This window comes from Vicugna pacos, chromosome 21 (assembly GCF_048564905.1).
Source record: "Vicugna pacos chromosome 21, VicPac4, whole genome shotgun sequence".
In the NCBI taxonomy this organism is placed as follows: Eukaryota; Metazoa; Chordata; class Mammalia; order Artiodactyla; family Camelidae; genus Vicugna; species Vicugna pacos.
Window position 1 is genome coordinate 11,142,934 of NC_133007.1, and position 12,169 is coordinate 11,155,102.

General features: G+C 42.6%; 1 protein-coding gene across 1 annotated transcript in view; it reads left to right on the forward strand.

Annotated features, from left to right (window-relative positions):
* Positions 1-12,169, forward strand: part of TNR (tenascin R) — a 78,558-nt gene that overhangs the window by 46,442 nt on the left and 19,947 nt on the right. Inside the window, exons 14-16 of the mRNA XM_006199610.4 lie at positions 449-592; positions 1,252-1,382; positions 2,281-2,413. Coding sequence (XP_006199672.1) covers positions 449-592; positions 1,252-1,382; positions 2,281-2,413 — 408 coding nt within the window. The remainder of the gene's footprint in view (positions 1-448; positions 593-1,251; positions 1,383-2,280; positions 2,414-12,169) is intronic.

Sequence of the window (12,169 nt, forward strand, 5' to 3'; positions counted from 1 at the left end):
CATTTTAGCAGGGACATTGATAAACTCTTAATTGTTTTGAGAGAGGCAGTCAGCATTGTGACAGCTTTAGAATCATCATAGACGTGTAATGGGGGCTGGGGGCTGAATTTTCTCAGCCTGGAGGAGAGAAGATTTGATTAGGAGGCATGAGGGGCAGGAAGGGGTCATGTAGACAAAGGATTCGGTTTCTTCTTTGTAACCCCAGACATCTAAGTAAAAGTCTTGCATAAGACAATTTGGCCTCCAAATAAGGAATATTTTTCTCAAGTTGCAAAACGAGACGAGAGGGGATCTCTGTATGGAATGAAATGCTAAGCTAAATAATCTCTAAAAGATTTTTTCCAAAATTCTCTAATACTGAATATTTATGAAATGCCTTTGGAATTGATGAGTCTTTCCTAAGTGGAATAGCCTTATTCAGTCCTTAGCCATATCCATCTGATTTCAGTTGCTGGAGAGACCATCCTGGTTGACGGAGACAGTGAGGAATTCCATCTGGTTGACCTGCTTCCCAGGACCCACTATACTGTCACTATGTATGCCACCAGCGGGCCTCTCACCAGTGCCACCATCAGCACCAACTTCTCTACCCGTGAGTACATGGCCAGCTACATACCCAGTATCCTGTGATGCTTTTGTGGATACCGAAAATGATCAGTTTCCACATGCTGGACTACATTATATGCTACAGGCTTTGGACCGGGCAGCCATGAGCTAGTCTCGTTTTAGTTAACTGCGGCCCAAATGCCAATGAAAGTGAGTTGACGCTCTCTTCCTGGGTCAGGCTGACGGCCATAGAATCAGGCCAAGAGAGGCCAGTCCTGGGCGTGCATCTGGCCCAGAAAAGTCTGATGGATAATAAAGGGCTTGATATCAGGGAGAGAGCTACTGGCTGCCGTCACGGCTGGGAGAACAGTACACAAAGATGTAGTTAGGGGAATGGTATGAGTTCAAGACTCACAGACATGCAGGTTTACCAAGGTCAGGATTTCAGACCTAGAGGATCAGATTGGACCATGTCACATGCAGGCCCAGGGGGCCAGGTGAGGGAAGAGGGGAATGGCTGTAAGAATGATCATGATCCTGAACAATTCTCTTCTGGCTCAGGAGTGCCTTTTATGCTTGTGTCCAAGCTAGACCTGGGGTCAGCCTGTGCACCGCCCGGAGACCACATAGGTGGGCAAATTAGTCGATGTACCTCGAATGAAACAGGGAGAGGTGAGCATTCCCAGCATTTTCTCCTCTTTGCAGTCCTGGACGCTCCTGCAAATCTGACAGCCAGTGAAGTCACCAGACAAAGTGCCCTGATCTCCTGGCAGCCTCCCAGGGCAGAGATTGAAAACTACGTCTTGACCTACAAATCCACTGATGGAAGCCGCAAGGTGAGATCTTTCTGGAAAGGGGAAAGACCATTTCTATCAAGCAGTCCGCAGGAAACAAGTGAGGTTTGCCATCGAGGATACAAGAAAATGCTATGGAGGACAGAGCCCTTGTCTGCAAGCCAGGGATTTGGGTGCGAGTCCAGCCTCCACTCCTACTCTCCATATAAGCTGAGGCAAAACACTAAACCTCGCTGAGCCTCAGTAGCTTCTCCAGGTAACAGGGGGCATCCACCCCTGCAGCTTCACCTGGTGGTGCTGGTGCTTCCAACATGAAGAGGCAAAGCACATTGGAAACTTCCAAGCCAATATATGTACATGGTATTGGAACGATTTTTTTGTAACAGGGCCAAGCAAACATGAGCTGGATTACCAAATGTGACAGTCTTGTATGCCTCTTAATAAGCATTACAAAGGCTACACTCATCTAGCCCACCATAAAGAGATGACAAATTTCAGTTTTAGGTGATCAGAATTGTTCAGTCAACCTAGAGCACTGGTTATCAAACTTCTGTTAGCAGTGGAATCCTTTTTCTTTTTTTTTTAAGTACATTCTGAAGCCGCATACACAGAACAGATTTTGGTAGAGCTAGTCTGTTGGATTTAGAAGAGGGAGGCCTAGGATCCAGGCCTAGTTTCCTCAGGCCTCCAGGAGGCCTCCTGCAATCCTAAAACCACCGGGTTCGATAATCCAGAGCCTAAATTTAATCCAGTGTGCCTCCTGGCCTCAACCTCACATAGGATCTGTTCCCCCTGCTTATTGGAAAGGTTGTCTCCTTACATAGTGTGGGATGGAGTGGATGAAAATGGCCACAGCAGTACTGATCGTGGGGGTCTGGACTTCCCTTCCCCACTCCCCTCCACGGCGAGCTAGTCACTCCCTTCCATCTCTCTCCCGCAGGAGCTGATTGTGGATGCGGAGGACACATGGATCCGACTGGAGGGCCTGTCCGAGAGCACAGACTACACAGTGCTCCTGCAGGCGGCCCAGGACACCGAGCGGAGCAGCATCACCTCCACCACCTTCATCACAGGTGAGAGAGTTACTGCCACTTTGATGCCTTCTTCCCTGCAGGGCGTTTGGAAGGAGCCCATCAGAGAAACTCAGTTGCCTTCTCTTGCAAAGGAAAATAACATTTCCTCCACTCCTGCCTTCCCCCCATTGCCAACGCCCTGCCAGGAAGCCTCTCAGTACCAAGGCAACCATAGGAACCAGCCGCGCAAATTCCTGGTCCGCCCGGACCAACTAAATGCGCCAAGTAAGACAGCAGGCTCCTGTTCAGATTTTCTGCAAGTATTTTTTCCAGCACAGTTTGTCCTTCCCTCCCTCCTTCCTCTGCTGCCTGTAATCAGATCCACCTAGTCAGAGCTGCAGAAGTAAAGCCCCGATATTGAATCTACGGCTCTTCTCCACGCACAGAGCACTTCTGCGTTCCTGTGTTCTCAACCCATCCTTGTAACAACTGATGAGAAGGGCCTCACTGTGCCCATTTCATCTCAGAAGGTGAAACTCAGGTGCATGGAAATCAAATCATTAGATGGTAGTAAGTGGCTGGGTCAAAACCTGAACCAAAATCTACTTTGAAATCTAGTGCTCCTGCTGCCTTCCTTCATTTCAGCGTCAGTGGTAGATGCTGGAAAGGCCCTTACGGGATAAGGGTGTCCTAACGTCTATAACAGAGATAAACTAATGTCTGGCCCTTCAGGACTGTTTGACAGGCACTGTTCTCACTGCACTACGCGCACTTCCTTATTTAAGCCTCATGGCGGCCTACGAGGGCTGTTCTAGCATTCCTATTTACAGGTGAGGAAATGGGGCCACAGAGAGTTGCCGTAACTCATCCAAGATCCCATAGCTCGTAAGTAGGTCAGCTAAGATCTGACCCCCGTTGTTCTGGCCCTGGGGTCTGAGCTGTGAACAGTCCTTTCTGCCCCTTTGCATGGTGCCTCTGTACAGTCTGTAAGGTGGGACAGCTCAGCTCAGACTTTGAATTCTCCCTCTGCCCTACAGTCTGGGGCTGTGACCGTGCACAATGTGGGGCAAGTATAGGCGTGTTCCTTATCCCCAGACGCACATCTGCCTGCATCTCGGAGCACCAGGATGACTGCATTCCTGTCCACACCCCAGCGTCCATCCTCCCATCACCAGAGAGAGGTGGCAGAAAGTCCCCCGTTCCTACCCAGGTGCCTCCCCCATTAGACTTGTTCTAAATGACAAACAGGACACCGGATTAAATGCACCAAAATGTCACCAGTAGTTCTTTAGGGCAGTGAGATTATGAACTGGTCTTCTTTTTTTACACTTTTCTATATCTTGCAAAGTATCTACGATGAGCACATTAATCAGAAAAACAATTTTTAATTAAAAATTAAAAATTAACCTTGGTCACACAACCAAGGTGTTAATCCATGGTGGGTCCTTACCAAGTGGAATTCGGAGGATGCTTGATGAGTTTTATAGGGTTGAAGTCAATTACGCTCACCCGCCATGACCTTTCATAGGGTGTCATCTCAAAACCAAGGTGTCACTCTCTTCTTGTTCAAGCCCTTCTCTACATACTCACAGGTTAATTAAAAGGTCCTCTAGTGTTTCCTTTTCCAAGCTACCACCCCAAGACCCAAGGATTGGAGCTTTTCACTGAGTTAACATTTTCCTTCCCTTAAAAAGGACACAGATGACAGAAACATAAACAGAGCTCCCAATCTGCATATTTATTGGATCTAAACTGATCATTTCATTCCCCAAATGCATGGGTTCCAATGCTTGCTCAGTACAGTATGAGATTTCAGCTCCCATCCCGGCAGTGCCACAGCCAGTGGTTGTGAGCAGTATGAGGACACGCCTGAGGCTTCCACAGCATCTGGCAGCTGTGCCTTGCTCCAGATCCACCTGGGTTGTAAAAGCATGCCAGCTTCTGGGCCCACCACTGGCCCCGCTGAGATGAAGCTGCCCCCAGCAGGTGTGCAACAGTTCTGCGTCTAGAATCCTAAATCCAGCTGGAGGCTCAGCAAGACCCAATGAACCGAGGGTTGACAATTCGTGCCCATCTGGAGAGGAGCCCAGGGTAGGGGCTTTGTTCAGCGGATAGTACAGAGGGACATCAGGATGTATTTGGGTACTTGTTTATTTTTATGAGGCTTCAATTGACACTGGGCACCTGCAGCATGACCAATACCACTTCAGAAAAGAGAACGCAGAACTCAGGAGCCCACTTGACCGTTTAATCAGTGTAGTTACTGCCCCACCTGCTCGATGCAACTTGAGGAACCAGAGAAAGACTTGCCACAACAACTACAGTGGTCCATGGCAAAGATGGGTCCATGTCCAAAAGCTTTACAGAGTTTTACTGGAATGCTCAGATTCCTACCAAACCCTGCTGGCTTTGTCTTGGAGATTTATCAGAACCTGCTGAAGTGACCCGTTGCAGAATGAAAAGTTCGTGGACTGAAGTAATGCATGTGAAATTACCTTGCACAAAGCCTGGCACACAGCAGACATGGTAAACGGCGGCTGAATGGAATGGTTAAATCCCAGCTGCAGCGTATCTCCAGAGGTCCCCTGAGCGTGGGCTTCCTCTGGGAAGAGTCGTTGGGGCAACAGGGCCTCCAGTCTGATTCTGCCATTCTCTGAGCCTCCCCTGACTCTCATTACATCACAGCCCCTCCTCTCCCCATTCCTCCGTCAGGACCGGCATTTACTCCCCTCACACACCCAGAGCCACATGGTGCACCCTGCAAACTCCATCTTTGGGCTCCTGTTATTTGCCTAAAAAAAAAAAAAGAAGAAGGAAAGAAAAAGAAAGATAAGAAGGAAAAGAAACAAAAAACAAAGAGAAGAGTCTCTTCACTCATTCAAAAGATTGGAGCCTGAACCCCATGAATCACTCCTGCTGAGCAAGAGGTCTGAGGAACACCAGAGCATCCTATGTGATGGCAAACTAGGGTTAATGGACTTAGAGGCTAATTTCATTCATTCATTTCATTTCATTTCAGTAACTGGCATCCTTTCCAACTTCACTGACAATGCCAGAACTTTCCATTTACCAGCATCCTATTCTTAGGCTGGGCTGATCTCAGCTGATCATTATAAGCATTTTTTATGCCATATCTGTTGGAGCAAAAGAGCTTAAAGCTGGGCCCCAAAGTGGCCTCCATCCACTGACAACCCCTCATCTTGTCCAAGCAGAAAGACTCATTTCAAGCAGATGGCTATTTGATGGTCTGGGAAAAAAGTTGAGATGTTAAAAATAAAATAAAATAAAAATAAAAGAGAGAGAGAGAAAAGAAAAGAACTGGCTCCTACAAAAACCTCAAAAATAAAAACAAACCTCCTTTATCAAGATGTCTTCCCTCCTTGCATCCCTGCCATATAACAGAAGCCCATTTCATTCTTTCCATCATGTTAATAGCTTCCTGTCCTCTTGTCTCTGGTGTTTGCACAAGACTCTGGGGGGAATTAAATACAAGTAGTATGGAAGAGAAAAAATATGGATACATTATTTATAATTTACTGTCGCCTGAAATTTCATCCAAGGTCTACTTGTCTTTTAGAGACATGAATATAAATGAGGAAACAAATATTCCCCACAGAGCAACAGGGACTTGGTGAAATGATCTTCTGAGAAGCAGATTTCATTGTCTATTTTAATACTATAGGAAGCAAACAAGGCGCTCGCTAAAGCTTGTCTTCAGAGACAGTGAACACTATAAAGTAGGTTCTCTTGACCTTGAGGTTAAGCGAAGACAGTCATTTTCAGAGGTACCCAGAGATGGATAATGAGAAGTCTTCTTTATTGCCTTTGCTCCTGTCCCTGCTCTCCCACGGCCAGGCTGAGCTGCTCTCTGAGGCTTTTCAGTTTTTGAGGTTGTGAAAGTTAATGAGGATTGGCAAACCCTGGGTGGGACAAGAGATGCAAGTCCACAGTTACCGGTGGGAAAGGAAGGCCTAAGGACCGCTATCCATTGCTGTCCACTCCTACACATGCCACACTTCCCCACACCAGAGTAGGGAACTGCAGGGGCTTCTGTCTGCTCCACTACTTAGAAACAGCTTGAGTTCTTGCTTCACTGAGACAAGCAAACCACTAAAAGGAAAGGCCCCCTTCTTTCTTTGGGACCTGGCGGTGGGGAAGGAGGCAAGGAACTAAGCATCCCATTTGAACAAACCATTCCCATCCATGTCCAACATGGATAGATGGATGGGTGTCAGATGAAAGGTTTGAATTAATCATACCACTCAGTTCATTACGTATCACCAGTGTCAGTCTCCAGCCAGGTCCCTCTGTGTCTTCCGGCTCACTGATCTGTTCCTCTGTATCATCTAATCTACTGTGGATTCCTTCTAGCATATTTTTTATTTCAGTGATTCTATTCTTCAGCTCTGTTTGGTTCTTCTTTATATTTTCTGCTGTGTTCATCCATTCTTCTCCCAAATTCATTAAGCATCTTTATGATCATTACCTTGAACTCAATCAGGTAGATGGTGTATCTCTTCTTTGTTTAGTTTTTCTGAGGTTTTGTTGTGATCTTTCATTTGGAACATATCCCTCTGTCTTCTCTGTGTTTATTTCTATGTATTAGCAGGTCAGTTACATTCCCCAGTCTCAGAGAAGTGGCCCTTATGTAGGAGATGTCCTATGGGGCCCGGCGGCACGCTCCCCTCTTGCCACCAGAGCTATATGCTCTAGGAATACCCCCCCTGCGGGCTGTGCGGGCCCTTCTGTTGTGGCTGGCTGACTACTGCAGGCGTGCTGGTAGGTGGGGCTGGCCTCTGGCCTGGCTGGCTACCAGGCACTGACCCATGTGGTGGCCACGGGGTCCACTGGTGAGCAGGGCCAGGTCCTGGCAAGGCTAGCTGTGTGGCCCAGGGGGTCCAGGGCTGTAAGCCCCTGGTGCTATCCGGCTGGAGGGAGGATTCCAAAGTGGTGCGTTCCAGCACCAACGACCTTGTGGTAGGACAAGCTCCCCAAAATAGCTGCTGCTAGCGCCCATATCCCCAGGGGACATTCCAGTTGCTGCCTTCCTCTCTGGGAGGCTCTCCAAGATCAGAAAGTGGGTCTGACCCAAGCTCCTTTCAAATTACTGCTTCTGCCCTGGGTCTTGGAGCAGGTGAGATTTAGTGTATACCCTTTAAGAGTGAAGTCTTTGTTTCTTACAGTGCTCTGGCTCTCCCAAAAGTAAGCCCTGCTGGTTTTTAAAGCCAGACATTCTGGAGGCAAGAACCCTAGGCTGGGGAGCCCAGTGTGGGACTCAGACCCCTCCGTCCTCGGGTCTCCTGTTTGTTCTCCTATTTTCTCCTACACATTCTCCTACTTTCTCCTGTTTGTGGGTAGCCCAGCCGGCGGGGTGGATCTGGACTACACTGCATCTCCACTCCTCCCACTCGTCTCCTGGTTCCCTCTTTACAGCTTTAGTTGCAGAAAATCTTTTCGATAATCCTCAGTTTGTTCTCATAGGGAGTTGTAATAGTTGTAACTTTGTAATCGTTGTACTTCTGGTGTGCCCATGGGAGGAAGTAAGCTCAGGGTCTTCCTACTCCACCATCTTGGCCACATCTCACTACATTGTGTTTTCATATCTACAGTTTAATACCTCAATATTAACACCTTAATAGCTGGTAGCACAAGTTTTCTTATTTTTCTTTGTCAAAGTTGACTTAGCTATTTTGTGACCTTTATTTTTCCATAGGCATCTCAGAACAAGTTTATCCAGTTCTCTCAAAGGATATTTCAACCTGAATTTAGATTGGAATTGCAATAAATTTATAAATTAATTTGGGGAGAACTGACATCTTTATAATACTAAGTCATCTTTATCAAAAGCATATGTTGTGTCTTCATTTGTTCAAATCACCATTATGTTTTTAAATAGAATTTTACATTTTTCTCTATAACTCTTTTTATTCTTGGCTAATTTCTGAACACTTTATAAATTTTATTGCTTGATGACTTTTATCTAATTTTTGAAATGTTTTGCAGTTGGTTATTGCTGATGTGGAAAAAATGCTGTGAATTTTTGTGTATTGATCCCGTATCTAGCAATCCTGCAGAACTCTGTTATTAATTCTAATTATCTATTGTTTCTGTTAAAATTTTTAGGTAAATGTTTTATATCATTTACAAATAATGACAGTTTTATGCCTTATATCTCTTATTTATTTTTCTTCTTTTATCACATTAGCCAGTACTTTCAGACTATGTTAAATAGTAATAGTGATATTAGGTAACTTTGACTTGCTTCCATTCTTAAAGGGAATGCCCTTAAAACTTCATGTGGCACAATGTTTGCTAAGTCTTCATTTTTAAGCTCTTTTAGATGGAAAAAAAAAGCTATTTAACTTTTTCAAAAATAAAATAAATATATAATTGGCTAACCTTAAATAAACAAGAATATTATTTACTTAAATTAAGTTTTTATTAAGTTATGGAATTTTCTTCTGTTCCAAATTAAGAATTTTCATCATAAACTTTGCTGTTAAACTTTATCAGTTTTTTTCCTGCACCAACTTATAATTAATTATCCGCTTCTTATCCTTTAGCTTACTAATGAGATAAATTACATTGATAGATTTTTAAAATGCATCTATTTATATTCCTAGGAGAAACTAATGCACTGTTGGAATTGGTTAGCTAATATTTTGTTTAGGTTTTTCACATCTTCAATCACAAATGAAATTGACTTACACACTTTTTTTTTATATAGACCTCCTTATTGGGTTTTGAAATCCATGTTCTACTAACATCATTTAAAAGGAAAAAAAAGCTGAACAGTTTTCATTCTTTTTTCTACTTTTCTTGGAATAATTCATGTAAGATAGAACTCATCACTGAAACCACCTGGGCACATTTTATTGTTGCTGTTTTGTTTGTTTCTTTTTTGGTTTGGGAATGTGAGATGTTTGACTAGAGCCTCTAAGTTTTTTAAATTAATTATCGATCCAAGTTCTTGCTTTCTTCTTGTATCCATTTTGACCCTTTATAACTTTCTAGGAATTTATTCATTTCATCTGAGTTTTACATTTTAGTAGCATAAAATTCTTCAAAAGACTTTATTCATCTCTGCTATATCTGCAGCTCTTTCCCCTTTTCCATTTTATTTTTCTCAACTTTATTTTTTAATCATTCTTGCCAGTGGCTTATTTCTCCTATTAATATTTCAAAAGAACCAGCTTTTAGATTTAAGAAGTATATTCATATTTATTGATCCCTTTTGATTCCTTAACGTATCAATATAGTATCTTCTCTCTAAAAATCCAAGGACTTGAGCATGTTTTCAAATCCCTCTGCACTCCTCCTCGCTCCTCATTCCTTTCACCTCCACCCCAGAAAATCCTGTTTAGATTTTTAGCTCTGGGTTGTTATAAACAGGCTTTCTTTTTTTTCTCTTCTTTTATTTAAGACAAAAATAAGAAATTTTACTCAAGTAATCACCCTTACTTCTCATATCTCTAGGATTTGTCATTCTTCTCAATTGTGTGCTTACTCTAAATTTTCAATAGATTTTGTAAAGGCAAACCTCCTGAAATCTCATATACTTGAGGAAGTTATTTTTTTATCCTATCCTCACATTTGAGTTACAATTTAATCAGAGACATAAAATAAATCCTCAAATATTTATTTCCTTCCTATTTTAAAATATTATTCCATTGTCTTCTCATATGCAGTGTTGCCGTTAACAAGTCTGATGTCAATCTGATCCTTGCTCCTCTGTAGGTAGTCTACTTTTTCTTTCTAGAAGCTTTTAGAATGTTTTCCTTTTTGACAGTCTTACTATATGTCTTGGAGTTCATTTGTCTTTTTATCTCCAGTGTAACACTCTTTGATCACTTTAAATCTGAAATGTTTTATCTTTAATTCTGAGACATCTATCTTCATTATTTCTTTAAACATTTCCTCCTGTTTTTATTTTCCCTTTTTAGGATTTATATTAGCTAGATGTTTAAATATAGATTCTACCCTGTAAATCTTTTAGCTTTTTCTTATGTTTTCTTTCTCTTCATCTTTACCTTTAATTTTTTCAGAGAGTTCCTTAATCTGATCATCTAATTCATTTATTTTCAGCTGGATGTAAATCCCTTATTCATCCCATCTATTGTATTCTTACTTTCAACTATATTGTTCATTCCTAGTGTCCCTATTAATCCTCTACAATTTCCTCTTCTTTTTCATATTAATATCTTTCCTTACATCCTTATATAAAGTTATCATGCTTAATTTAAACTTGGTCCATCTGTACTGATAATTCTGCTTCAGATGATTGATGTCATACTGCCTGCGGTCTTTCTTTCAAGGTAGTCTTACTCTTTAATGAATGGATAATCTGGCCTGTGGGCTCATGTTCCTTTGAGGTTCTCAGCTGCTCTGTCTCATAATCCAAGTACATGTGAAGGAGGTAGGTACTGATTACTCCATGACAATATGGGGAGGGGGGAAGCAAGAACAGAACTTCAGAACTTTCTTGGAACCTATCCTCTCTCTTTTTTGCACTGTTCATCTGGTTTTTGTATCAGATAATGCTGGCCTCATTGAATGAGTTGGAAAATGTTCCCTCTTATTCTATTTTCTGGAAGAGACTGCATAAAATTGGTGATATTTCTTCTTTAAATGTTTGGTATAATTACCAGTGAAGCCACCTGGGCCTGGTGATTCTTTTTCTAAAAGTTTTACCCATAGAGCCAGTTTCTTTAATAGTTATAGTACTATTCAAGTTACTCATTTCATCTTGGATGACTTTTGGTAGATGGTGAGTTTCAAGAAATTAGTCCATTTCATCTAAGCCGTTGAATTTATTTACCTAGAGTTATTCATGCTATTCAGTAGTACAGGGATGTGTAATCCCTCTAAAGGAAGGGCAGTAACTTTTGTCAGACAGTATTACAGCCTGCCATAGGTTGTAAGACAGCATTGTGAGCTTTATAGAAGGACCTTATGTTACTTTATACAGGATTTGAACTGACCTATTTTTAATCAAGTTGTCCCAAGTGTTTTCAGAAAATCTAATTTTAATTTCCCTTTGCATAATCATAGGGGGATATAGTGCTCACATGACATCATATATTTAACAAATATTGATTGAGTACCTACTTGGGTCAGACAGTGTTCTAAGTGCTGAGGATGGAGTGATGAACAAGATAAGCCAGCGACTCCCCTCATGAAGCTTACAATCAAGAGGATGAGGCTGTGGGGAATAGACAAAAAGAAGGAAATACGGTAATTTCAAGTAGTGATAATACTATTAAAGAATACAGAGTAATGGAATAGGGACAGATATGACATCCCTATCATAGGAAGCCTTTCCTAATTGTCACTTACCACTTTTTCTCCTCATTCCAGACCCTGGCCTCCACGAGGGTGGTCAGGAAAGGCCTCTGTCTGAGCTGAGATGTTTGAGCCAGCACTTGAATGATAAGAGTGAGTCACACAAGACGAGCATTCCAAGCCTAGGGAAGAGAAATTCCTACACCCTGAGGGAGGGAGGGATAAGTGTAGCATGGTCAACAAATAAAAAAAAAAAGCCAGTGAGGAAGAGGGAGGAGTACAAGGCAGAGTCAGAGCATGCAGGGATTTGTAGGATGTGATAAAGATTTTAGATTTTATATTAATTGCAAGAAGCCATTACAGTTGGAGCCACTGCATTGAAGAAGCTATTGAAGGGCTTACAGCAAGTGAGAAAAAGGATGAGACAGTATCATATTTATACCATAAAAAATTACTCTGGTTAAAATATGGAGAATGGATGCAAGTCGGGCCAGAATGGCTGGAACAGACCAGGTAGGAGGCATTACCACGACC